The following is a 13598-nucleotide window of genomic DNA, read 5'->3' as shown; positions in this document are numbered from 1 at the left end:
GAGACTGTGTCTCTGGAAATGAGGCAGAAAGCAATTGAATGACATCAACTGGCCTTCACATGAGAGTGCTATACAAATGCATGCATGCCTGTGTGTGTGTGTGTGTGTGTGTGTGTGTGTGTGTCTGTGTGTGCACAAGCGCACGCAAACATGCACACAAAATACAAACACATGAAGATTTCATTTTCATTGTAATTTTTAGAATATTTGTGCATCTCGGTGTTCCTAGAGCTAGAGTATGAGATATGAGCCTGGGGGCTAGAAAATGACTTGTCTGTCATGAGTGCTTACTGGTCTCCCACAGGACCCAAATTCTCAGCAGCTGTGTTGGGAAACTCTTGTAACGCTAGCTCTAGGGGATCCTTTACACAATTTTGGCCCCACAAGAACCTGAACACACACGACAGACACATAAACACATGTACATACATATATACACATAAAATAACAATAAAAAATAAGTCATTCTTAACATCAGCCTATTTTAAACTAAAATTTTTGTTGTTTTTCTAGAGTTTCACATATAAGTACTATATTTCCGTCATTTCTTTTTTTCTTTTTTTTAAGTGAATATACAATTTATTTTTTTTTCTTTTTTTTTATTGAGAAAAAAAATTTCCGCCTCCTCCCAACCTCCCACTCCTCTCCCCCTCCCCCACTCCTCTCCCCCTCCCTCTCAAGTCTGAAGGGCAGTCAGGGTTCCCTGCCCTGTGGAAAGTCCAAAGTCCTCCCCCCTCCGTCCTGGTCTAGGAAGGTGAACATCCAAACTGGCTAGGCTCCCACAAAGCCAAAACATGAAGTAGGATCAAAACCCAGTGCCATTGTCCTTGGCTTCTCAGCAGCCCTCATTGTTCGCCATATTCAGAGAGTCCGGTTTTATCCCATGCTTTTTCAGTCATAGTCCAGCTGGTCTTGGTGAGCTCCCAATAGATCAGCCCCACTGTCTCCGTCGGTGGGTGCACCCCTCTTGGTCCTCACTTCCTTGCTCATCTTCTCCCTCCTTCTGTTCCTCATTGGGACTTTGGGAGCTCAGTCCAGTGCTCCAGTGTGGGTCTCTGTCTCTATCTCCATCCATCGCCAGATGAAAGTTCTATGGTGATATGCAAAATATTCATCAGTATGGCTATAGGATAGGATCATTTCAGGTTCCCTATCTTCAGCTGCCCCAGGAACTAACTGGGGACCTCGCCTTGGGCACCTGGAAGCCCCTCTAGGTCCAAGTCTCTTCCCAACCCTAAGATGGCTCCCTTAATTAAGATATGTGCTTCCCTGCTCCCCTATCCAACCTTCCTTTATCCCAATCATCCCGTTGCCCCAAGTTCTCCCCATCCTACCCTTCTCACTTTTCTCTCCCCATCTCCCCTTACCCCCCTCCCACCCACCCTTAAGATCCCGATTTTTTGCCTGGCAATCTTGTCTACTTCCCCTACCCAGGAGGATAGCTATATGTTTTTCTTTGGGTTCACCTTCTTATTTAGCTTCTTTAGGATATCAAATTATAGACTCACTGACCTTTATTTATGGCTAGAAACCAATTATGAGTGAGTACATCCCATGTTCATCTTTTTGGGTCTGGGTTACCTCACTCAAGATAGTATTTTCTATTTCCATCCATTTGCATGCAACATTTGAGAAGTCATTGTTTTTTACCGCTGAGTAGTACTCTAATGTGTATATATTCCACACTTTCTTCATCCATTCTTCCATTGAAGGGCATCTAGGTTGTTTCCAGGTTCTGGCTATTACAAATAATGCTGCTATGAACATAGCTGAACATATACCCTTGTCATATGATCGGGCATCTCTTGGGTATATTCCCAAGAGTGGTATTGCTGGGTCCAGGGGTAGGTTGATCCCGAATTTCCTGAGAAACGAAACACTGCTTTCCAAAGTGGTTGCACAAGTTTGCATTCCCACCAGCACTGGATGAGGGAACCCCTTCCTCCACAACCTCTCCAGCAGAGGCTATCATTGGTGTTTTTGATTTTAGCCAATCTGACAAGTGTAAGATGATATCTCAAAGTTGTTTTGATTTGCATTTCCCTGATCGCTAAGGAGGTTAAGCATGACCTTAAATTTCCGTCATTTCTATGCTGCTTTCTTGCACCTCCAACTCCTCCCATGAATTCTCCACCTCTCAAATTCATAACCTTTTCTTCTATAATTATTGTTGTTTTATATGTGTATATTGCACAATCCAAAAGCAACACTAAAGGAGCCCAGTTGGGGGTAGGTAACAATTTGAAGGTAAAAGATTATCACATTCCATGATTTGCTAATCAAAAAGCCACATAACTACAAACTTATAAAATGGCAGAGGTGGAATTAAGGAAAGAAATTCATATGAACCAGATAGGAAGAATTACTAAGGGAAGGCAGCAAGGTCATGGATAGGGACGTCGGAGCTTTTAGAGTATGTGACACTCCTTGATACTCTTAACACCAGTGAGCAGACAGTGCCTTCTTCCTACCACACGTTTCTTTACCTATTGTATTAACTGTGGAATTGGGGGTGGGTGCGTTTGTCTTTCAGATCTATACTCGTTCTGTGGTTGAATCCATTGCTTCACCAGCAGTTCAAAATAAAGAAGTCACCCTGCCTTCTGCTGAGAATGCCAATTCCAGTACTTTGTACAGGAATACAGATCGGCAAAGGAAAAAATCGAAGATGACAGACGAGGAGATCCTAGAGAAGCTAAGTGAGTATCTTTCCAGGAAAATACTTCTTATTCGGTGAGTAGAAGGAGAATTGATCCTTCAGATAGCTGAATCTGCTTGCCAGACTCTAGGATCCTTTAAGCCATAAAATACAATGTTTAGGACTTACTGTGTATATCCGTCAGGTTAGTTTCTCCCCCGTACGATTAGTCAGAGAGAAACTAAGCATTTTCATGTGAAATGCTTAATGAAGATGTAAACTTGACAAAATATATTAAGCTAGTAAGTTTTAAGATTGCACTTCCAAAAAGAAATTAAGGTACTCTGATTAAAATATTTTAGGACCATACAAGAAAGACCATATCTGAAGGACACTTTAAAAAACAAAAAATAAAAAACCTCAAAGTCCAAAAAAGTTCATGAAAACTTGCAATTAAAGTAGCATCCCATTATCTGTGGGGAGGAAGGAGGGACCAACCAATGGCAGCCATCGCTTCCTTAGTGCACACATGATTTTGCTCACACACTTAGTGCCCCAGTTTGACAAAACTTTCAAGACTCAAGGTCATGAAAGAAATTCTCCCCTGAAAAGTGTCAAGGTTCTACGGACCATATTTATTAAATTCATACAGAATGGCTAGACATTAGTAGTCATTGCTCCAAGTTTGACTCCTACTAGTGTCTTATATATTTTCTTTGTATAAGACTTGGTAGTATGATGAAACAAGGATAAAGGGGTTATCACTTTTCACAGCTGACAGAGTAAAGAGAAAAATTCATTTCTTGGCCACAGGGAGGCACTGTAGATGTGGCCATAGGGACATTTTGCCACATTTTGTTGGAGATATTTGAAGATAGTTTTTAGTTTTCCCATTAAGTCGGTCACTGTCAAAGCATCAGACAGTGCTGTCCTCTAGATGATAGAAGCTAGGTATGCATGCAGAGATTATATGATGTCCACAACACCCCCTCCCATCCCCTTTCACAGCCAAGTTGTCATGTGGACAGAATAATTACTTTGTGTCTATTGCATTCAAAATATTTCATATGCAGCACTATTGTCATTTGAAGTAGAGATGTTTTGCAAGGCCAAGGTTAAAGTTACAGCTACCAGTAAGCACTCAGAACTGGAATTTCTACAATTTAGCAAACTGATTTGCTATACCTGATTAAATATGCTTCTAATGCCAGTGCCCACTATTTCCTATAATAATTCTTACATAAGGAGCACTTTGAGAGTGGCCACTTTCCATACATTATCGAGGGTCATTTTCTCTAAAGTCATTTATGGTGGATGTTAATGTCTTCATTTTACAGAACACTGAACAAAAACCTTAAAAAGCTTAAGTGATCAAGTCACCAGAATAATGAGTGGTAGAGCCTGAGCCTGACCTCACATCTGTATGCCTTTAAAATTTGCACTTCTGCCATTAGCCACTTTGGTTTTGCGTAACCAAACTACTCGTGTATAAAATAGAAGGGAGAGATAACCACCAGGAAAATGAACTTCAGAGATTCAGATACTCACTACAGTGTCTTCCTTTGTTTTGTACATATGGCATGATTATATTAGACTTTCAAAATACGGCATCATGCATTAGTAAAAATGGCTGTTCTCTAGTGTCTCTTTGGTGCCTCAGTACATTCGTTGTTGTGACCATGGACTTAAACATTTCATAAGTCAGCTGAAAAATGGGCACTACCTTTCTGAGCTCCAGTTTTGCTTACAGAATGTGATAGTTCTAGGTCTGGGTCATTTCTATCTTGTTTACTTTGTTCCGCATTGAGGAGCAATAGGACAAAGGGGGGAAAAAGCTGCCTGAACTGTTTAATGAGAATTAAGTTTTAGTGAAAATAACTGTAAAAAAAAAAAGAATTAAGTGAGTGCTTCTCTCCGTTGGACTTTATACTTCTTTATGGGAGCCCAGAGACAATCGTTTTCCTCCTAACCAGCAGGTTACCCGTGTCTGCCAGCTTTCCTCTTGCCAAGGAAAACCTACAGAGAAATGGAAATTCAGACCCTCTAGCCCCTATAACACCCTCTCAGTACCTCCTCAATTCCTTTGCGCACTAGCAACCAGAAACAAGTCATTTAACCCTGCCTGGTCTCAGTTTCTTACCTATGAAATGGGCATAAGAATCATAGGTGCATTTTAAAGGTTTCTCTGTAGCATGAATTATTAGAGGACAGGTGTTGAGTCAGAAAGGCCTTGATTCAAATCACAGACTGACTGAGGCTAGCTATTTTTATTTCAGCCAGTTATTTAATTTTGCTGGTCCTCTATTTCTTCATCTAAAAATTTGGGATAATAATAATAATACCAGCTTCATAGTATTGTGCCAATGAAAACCTCAGCAAATGTATCTGTCTCATAGTAGGGGCATCAACGAATGCTCACTCTGTTATCAAGTGTACAAACCTTCAATGTGATCGTACAACTGGACAATCTTTGAAATGATCATAATGAAGTCAGAGTCACATGTACAAATCCTGTATCCCTTGGGAAGTCTGCAGTTCTTCTGAACTTCCAGTAATAGTAATAGTCCCAATAGAATGAGAGAATTTTTTGAGGACCAAAGAAATACATTCATTTATGTAAGATATCCAGCATGATAATTAGTTTTACTGTGTAATCATTAGAGAGTGGGAATGACCTTCCACTATGATGCTTATAACTCAGAACAATCTCATCAGTGTGATACCAGTACAGAAGTCATTGGGGTTCTTGGAATCAGAGGTGCAAGCAAATGAATCTCCAGGAAGGAATAGAGGAGACTACTGAGAGACAAAAGAAAGGGGGAAAGAGGCAGAGAAGTATAGGGATGACCTGCCACCTACGCCAGAGTGAACCCTTCAAGAACGAGAAAGAAATAACAGCTTCTACTTAATCATCCTCATCTTCAACCTCAAGAATGTGATTGCGAGGAACTGTGCAAGCCAAACCACAGAGCTACCAGGCAATTCATCTTCCATTCAGATACTGATGGTAGAGGCCAGACCAAGGAGTCATTAATAAAATGGACAGATCATCTTTCAGTTTTACACAGATAGATAGCTTAGGTCTGGCTTGCTCATTGTGGTCTGTCTGGGTCTGCTGGAAAATAAAGAAACCCTTGCACGCTAGTGAACATTTTCAGAAGGCACCGACAGCCAACACAATTGTACAGTACAGGACATTTCTCTTTAACCTCCCCACCCCAAATCCCACAACCACTTCCCTTCCTTCCCTAGCAGTCTATGCTCCAAATTCTTTTTCCTAAGTCACCACCAGAGACAATCATAATTAATTTAGAGGATTATTAAGCTCTTTCTCAAGAACAAAAACACAAAACAAACAAAACCCTCCTTCATGCTCAAGGGATAACCTCTTACTGAAAGAAATCCAGTTTAGTATATGACAGAAAATAAATTGATGGCCTTTTTTTCTTTTGAAACTACAAACATGAATCCCATCTTCAAATGCTAGAATTTAGTGATTTTTTATCATTTTTATTTTTTAATCTTTTTAAAATTTATTTTATATACCAACCACAGATGAGTGGTTTGTTTCTTAATTAGTAAGAAATTGCTCTGATATTTCAATCACGTTTTTCTCCACTTGATTTTATTCATTGATCTATTCTTTGCTCAATTGTGTCCCCGTAGTGTCCTTGTCTTTGTTTTAATTTATCAAATTTCTTTGTTGTAACAGACCTAAGGAGAGCATTCACTTGGCAAAGCTTGTTTCGTGACTGGAGTTGTAAAGAAAGCATCTTGCATGTATGCTTGCCTACCAGTAGATGGCAGCACACACTCCCTAGTGAAGAGTAGATGGGTCTGGGGACGCCATTTTAATTGGACAGCAGTTAAATTCTGAAGCAGTCTCATCAAAATGGTTGTCTCCTAGTAATCCTTATGAAAAGATTCATTTCCAGGGTTTTTTTTTTAACACCACATACCGTGGAAATAATGGTTGAATAATTTACTACCATAAAGCCTCATTAAGTGAACCCTGCCAATTGGAATTGGTTGCAATTCAGAAAGCGGTTTGAGCTAAAGCTTATTTGCTTTTTGATCAGCCTATGGAAAAGAGTTTGCTCAGCAACTTCATAGCAAAACTTTCTTAGAAAAGTATAAACCATTTCATAAGACTCTGGTTTCAAGTGACTTTAAAATCATAATTTCATCAAAAGAAGAAAACAGATCCAGGCACTCAGCCATTAAAACTGATTGCAAAAAGATGGATTCAGTGATATGGAAATTCATTAGACAATTTGAAAAATAAAATAGCAACTCGCATATCACTAAGTTGGTGGCATTTTAGAGACATAACTCAAATAAAATAAAATATATTCTTCAACGTTTCTTGAACCATGGACTTTTCTCTTTTTTTCAAGAAATGCCTGGTTTCACTTGTGTTTAATTCTATAAACACTTGCTGCTATGCTGTATAAGGAGACACGTGGGATATACAATTGAATCAGACTAGGCTCCTGTCATTAGAACAGCCTAAAATGTGATGCCAAAGTGGCAGATGACACATTGAGAACAGTGACAGAGTGTGCTAGAGAGAGGAAAGGGAAGTTATTAACTTTATTCAAAGCGACCATGGAGGCTTCCTAGAAGTGACATTCCAGGATAACTTTTAAAGCAGGGAGATCCAGTGCCCTCCTCTGGCTTCCTGGAGTTACTCAGAAAGGTTTTTCCTGGATGTATAAAAGAGGCCACTCAAGTGTTATGGCTAAGCAGGGGCTGATGAGGAATTATGCTTTATTTTTTATTGTTGGAGCATAAGATCCTGGTTGTAAAGGATGCAATGAACAGATCATGATGATCATTGCATTCCATGACATTCCATGACAAGGACATTGGGCCTTCACTATAAGTATCAGGTATCTCTGATATCAACAGCAGAGACTCATCTGACCACCAGGTCTGTACTTAAAGTATCCTGAGAGATGTGCAGAGTCTGGATGGACATGATAGAACATAAAAGAAAGTCCGGTTAGGAGACCATTGGATCAGGAGATGAGGAGAGTCCAACAGTAGCAGCAGAATTAAGGAAGGAGCGAATTGAAAGTGGAGTCAAGGAAAAAAACAGATACAGGCCTAGGACTAAGTAAACACCATGTATAAGTAGTGAATGCAAGAAATGACTTAGACTTCTCACCAGACGACAAAGAGAACATATTGACAGCATCACTGCCTGAGCAAATGGATTGTAAAACTCTCACAACATCTGTCTTACTAACCCAACTGAAACAGGAATATCCATTACCAATACAAAGCAAAAGAAGAGAGAAAGGGGGGAAGGATAAAACACAACCAGTATGAAACTGTCAAAAAAAAGAGACAAAAATTAAAGACCAAAACCCAGCAGTCAGGAGTATGGCTCGATTAGTAGAATGCTTAACTGTCATTACCAGAAGCTGTGGGTTCTAGCCCCAATATCATACTAGCAGGGTCCAGTGGTGCGCACCTGTCATCCCAGTGTCCAGGAGGATCAGAAGTTCAAGGTTATCCTTCTTTAACCAAATAAATCCCATCAATGGTAAAGCCCATACCTGATATGTAATTCATAACTGAAACATTCATCAGATTGTTTTTTTCTGAATGTCTACTGTCAATTATTAGGTTTTAATTATAGTGTCCACTAGGCCAGGAGACAGTCACCTAAATTAGTGTGAGGTATTATCTATAATATATTGTACTCTATTTGAATATGTATTATTTTATTTTCATTCACTTACTTGTTCACTGACAACCATTGCCCTGGGAACCGACATTAAAGGGACGAAAACACAGATTTCCTGGCTTCAAATAAAAGTATGTCAGTTTCGCCAGGCAGTGGTTGCACAAGCCTTTAATCTCAGCACTCAGGAGTCGGAGGTAGGTAGATCTTTCTAATTTCGAGGCCAACCTGGTCTACAAAGCAAGTTTCAGAAGAGCCAAGGCTACACAGAGAAACTCTGTCCGGAAAAACGAAAGTCTGTCAGTCTCATTAAAGTAACCATAGAAGACTTCGGAAAGGAAGCTGTTGTGAGATTGCATTTGGGTGAGAATTAGCACGTCATAACTTAGAAAGGAGACTAGAGAGGCACATGCAAGGAGCAAATCCCCTGGATGGTGAGACTTCTCCTAAGATCTAAAGCAGGAAGGGAAAAGACAGCAGAAGAATAATTGCTACTTAGCTTGGTTAGGTAAAAACCAGATGGGGCTGGATGATAAATGGCCTACTGTATTCAACTAAGGAATCTGGACTTGGTCCTGCAGTGAGGAGGAACTTTTGCAGGCTTAGCTAGGCATGGTTAAGAGTGACTGCTCATACCTTCCTGCAGCTCTGCCATTTAGAGCGTCATCTTATCGACTGCTGTCCTGTCAGGTACCTCTCATTTAGCTTTCTTAGGAACCCAGGGAAGACAATAGCTTCAAAATCCCATTGAAACCTCACGCACCACCATCATAAAGACAATGAACTATGCCATGCCTTAGAGAAGCCAACATTTGTTTCCAAGAAGCACCCCTCCTTTGTTACGAACCTCCATGTGTTAGCTTGTCTTAAAATAGACACATTACACTCCAACTCTGCTTTCAAACAACAAGAAAGTAACCGGTAATATGCACAATGTTTCTTTGTGGAATGTTTAATTGTTGCTATTCTTTGCATGTCTATGCGTTGTGCCTGCATATGTGGGCTCACACAAGTATGAACACATGCCTGTGCAGGTGCACATATGTGCAGGTGCATATGGCGGCTCTAGATTGACATTGTGAGTTTTACTTGGTCACTCTTTACCTTAGTCACCAAGGCATGGTCTCTCGATTAAGTCAATTAAGCCCAAGCTCTTTGAAACAGGTATTCTTGCTAACCCCTTCCTTCAGGGTCCCATCTCTGTCTTCTAAGCACCTGGATTACAGTTGGATCCCGATGCCCAACTGACATTTTCTGTATGTTATTGGGGCTATGACTCTGGTCCTTATACTTGCATGTGCTATAAATACTGAGCTGTCACCCTAGCCACGAAAATGATTAATTAAAAAATAGTTCTATTATAGTGAGGGTCACACAACTCTGAAATACATTTCTGAAAAGCATTGAGTGGTGAAAGCGATTACTCTCTTACCGAAGCAGTTGTCACACCTGAGTTCAGATCTCCAGTACACACCTAAATATATGGGTGGTCACACATGTAACCCTAGCAAGAGGGAGCCAGAAATGGAGAGGTTGCCTGCCAGTCTTGCCAAATCAGTGTGCTCCAAGTTCATAAAGAATCCATATGTCAGAATGGAGCCCACAGATTCACATTAGGTGCCTTCCTGTATGACCTTCACTTAATTTCTGACCAGCCTAGTTCCCTCAATTGTTAAGTCCCAAAGAAGTCACACAGAGATCTACATTAGTTATAAACTGATTGGCCCATTAGCTCAGGCTTCTTATTAACTCTTATAACTTATATTAGCCCATTATTCTTGTCTATGTTAGCCACATGGCTCGGTATCTTATTCAGGGGAGGCAGTCACATCTTGCTTCTTCTCTGGCTGGGCCCGGACTGTGTCCTCTTCCCAGAATTCTCCTGTTCTCTCTCTCTCTCTCTCTCTCTCTCTCTCTCTCTCACACACACACACACACACACACACACACACACACACACACACAAACACACATGTCCAAGAACGCACATGCATGAATACAGATATATGTATGAGCTACACAGAAAAACGATGAACTGTATACTTTATGATGATTAATCATATACCACTAATTCTGGTCAAAGGTTTAGAGCACTGGTAGACTCCTAAGATTATATATATACTTGTTAGACCCACCCCTGTATATCATCCCCTTAACATGGAACTAGGGAACAGTAAATACTCAGTATAGGTATTCTTCTTACAGAACTGAATATAGTGGAATTATTGTCTTTATTCTAATTCAGAAAACTGTTTGAATAAATAATGGGTATGAATTTTAGGTATAATCTCCTAATCTATAATATCTATTTTATGAGAAAAATCTGTGAATGCTGGATTGTGTTCAGTTTATTTTTATTTCCCAGATATGAACAGTATTTAGTATAAGCAGTACAGATTATTATCACTACTTTAACTAATATATTTTAGTGTATTTTAAACAAATTAAGTACATATTCCATATGAACTGTGAAAGTTATTGACTTTGATGCCTCCAATTTTATTGTTAAAAGCAAATCAATCAGTTTCAATCTTTCTCTCTCCCTCCCCACCCTCCTCAGGAAGCATTGTGAGTGTTGGGGACCCAAAGAAAAAATATACAAGATTTGAAAAAATTGGTCAAGGGTAAGTGATTCTTATTTGAAATACCAACAGGAAGGCCAACATGTACATTAAAATTCGCGAACATCTCAATGATTGCACCAATTCATGCCTCCTGTTTTCTGCATTGCACTTGTGTTTTGTATTCTCAATATGAGCTTTTCCTGCTGGTAGGTTGCTTGGTGACTGAACACATCATTAGCATTGAACTTTCACTATCATTGATCTTTGCAGGGATATTTTGATTGCTATAGCATGTGCACAGTCACATGCTTTATCTAGAAAAGCAGTAGAGTCAGAAGAAAATCTAGCTTATCTGAAAGCTCTTGATATGTTGTCCCTTTTCATCCAAATGCACATATGGATTAGATCCTGTTTCTTAATCAAACTGAGCATGAGCAGAATGAGTATGAGAAAGTCCAGGTTGGGCAGGGTTGACTATCTGAGCACTGACAAAATAAATCAACAGGCCTTAAATGAGACCAGGTTTGCCATATTCCCTACTGTATTTGTTAAAGACACAGATTTTCAGGTCCACCTTGCCAGATGTTTGAATCACACTCCAGGAATAATAATCTTATAAAAATTCCTTAGATGATCCTAATATCAACTAGAAACATGAACGAGTTTTTTTTTTTTTTTTATTTATTTATTTTTTTAAATTTATTAATTTATTAAGGATTTCTGCCTCGTCCCCACATGAACGAGTTTTTAATCATAACCATTCACTAGGGATTGAGGTAGGGGTCATCTATTCTGCAACTTAAATGCATATATATTTACATTGTGCCTTAGTGTTGATCTAAATATGAGGCCCTGGGGAATGTAATAATGTTTAATGGGAGATGTACCTTCTCAAGTCCTTATGTAAATTTCAACTAACTTTTTTCCTGTCTAAGAAGAGAAAAAAAAAACACAAAAGACAAATTTCAAAAAGACAATACTATATACTGTAGGAACACAGAAAAGTTGGCTTTTGATTCAATTCTTATGTGTTTGGTTAAGATCAAGGGAGGGGAAACTCTGCAGAGATGATTCTGTGATAGAGTGGGTACACAGAGAACAGCGTCCATGGCAGGTGTCTCACATTCACTCGTGGTTGCAGCTCAAAGGGATCTGTAGTAGTAAGGGGCGGTGGGGCTGCATCCCCAGCACCCCGGCAGCCTGGCTAGCTTTACCCAAAATAACAACACACAAACTGTATTCATTTAAACACTGCTTGGCCCTTTAGCTCTAGCCCTTACAGGCTAATTCTCACAGCCCAATCAACCCATCTCTAATAATCTGTGAGCACCGGTGTTACCGGGAAAGGTTCAGCATGTCTAATCTGGCGGCTTGCTTCATTGCGTGCGTCTGCCCGGGAGTGGGGCATGGCGTCTCTCTCAGGCATCTGCTCCCGAGAGAAGAGCTGTGGAGTCTGAGCTCACTTCCTCTTCCTCCCAGCGTTCTGTTCTGTTTACTCCTCCCACCTATCTTCTAACCAATAAAATGGGCCGAGGCAGTTCCTTTATTAGCCAATAACCTTCCTCCATCAGGGATCCAATGCCTTTTCTGACCTCCATGCGTAGCTGCACTGTGCACAAACACCCTCCCCCCCCCCCAACATAACGGAAAGCTTTTGAATGGATGGATGTGCACTGTTTGGGGGAAGAGCACCACAGGTACTCATTGTTCCTCATGATAGCTACATTTACAGCAGGTTGGGATCACTACAATATGCATAATTGTATTAAAGGGCCACAGCATTAGGAAGGTGAAGAACCACTGGTCTAAAGGAAATATATTACTAAACAGATTTCCGTTTTGTGGAACTTTTAATGTAGCTCTGTATTTAAAGTATAGTTCACATTATATTTTTATGTTTTTAAACATTAATCTTTAATAGGCACACAATAATTGTACATACGAGCAGTGATGTGCTGCTTTCATTCATGCATTTATATTGCACCTGTATGGTGTGGTGGGCGAGCTGGCTCAGCAGGTAAAAACCTGCCATGAAATCCTGACCACCTGAGGTCGATTGCCAGAATCTACAGTGGAAGGAAAGAATTGACTCCAAAAAGTTGTCCTTGGATCTCCACACACGCACCATGGCATGTACAGGCACGCATGTGTACACACACAGGTTATGCACACGTTGTAACAAGATAGAAGTTAAAAATGTGTTGCACGATGTGCAAATCAGAGTTATTACAATGCTCTCCTCATGTATCTAGCTTTGTTTTATGGTGAGAACGTTCAGAAAAACTTCCTTTTAGCGTTAAGAAAATGGACATTGCATTATCATTGTGGCTATTCTACTTTGTAATAACGCAAAGACACTTCTCACTGCTATCTAACTGTGACTCCTTATCTGTTGACCTGCCTTCCTCCATTCTTCCTTCTCCCCTACCGTACCCAGCCTTGAGTATCCACCATTTGGCCCTCAACTTTTATCAGATCAGTTTTGTTTTTTATCTTTCACATATGGATGCAATTATACGGTGCTTGCTTTTTTTTGTTCTTGGCGTATTTTGCTCAACATAATGAACTCCAGTTGTATCCACATTGTCCCAAGTGACAATATGTCATCTTTTGTGTTCCTTGAGTAGTATTTCATTATGGATGTCTTGGGCTTATATTGCTGTGATTACACACCATGACCAAAAGCAACTTAGGAAGGAAAAAA

General features: G+C 40.0%; 1 protein-coding gene across 5 annotated transcripts in view; it reads left to right on the top strand.

Moving 5' to 3' along the window:
• The window catches only part of Pak3 (p21 (RAC1) activated kinase 3), a 222359-nt gene that overhangs the window by 165536 nt on the left and 43225 nt on the right, over positions 1–13598 (top strand). For all 5 annotated transcript variants that reach the window (XM_041645739.1, XM_041645738.1, XM_041645741.1 and 2 more), the window contains 2 exons: positions 2534–2699; positions 10891–10954. In XM_041645739.1, coding sequence (XP_041501673.1) covers positions 2534–2699; positions 10891–10954 — 230 coding nt within the window. The remainder of the gene's footprint in view (positions 1–2533; positions 2700–10890; positions 10955–13598) is intronic.

The sequence above is a fragment of the Microtus oregoni genome, unplaced genomic scaffold (genome assembly GCF_018167655.1).
Source record: "Microtus oregoni isolate MIOR12 unplaced genomic scaffold, Mior012 000116F_ref0000321, whole genome shotgun sequence".
Classification (NCBI taxonomy): Eukaryota; Metazoa; Chordata; class Mammalia; order Rodentia; family Cricetidae; genus Microtus; species Microtus oregoni.
Note: the sequence above shows the minus strand (reverse complement) of the source record. Positions and strands in the feature narration are given on the sequence as shown.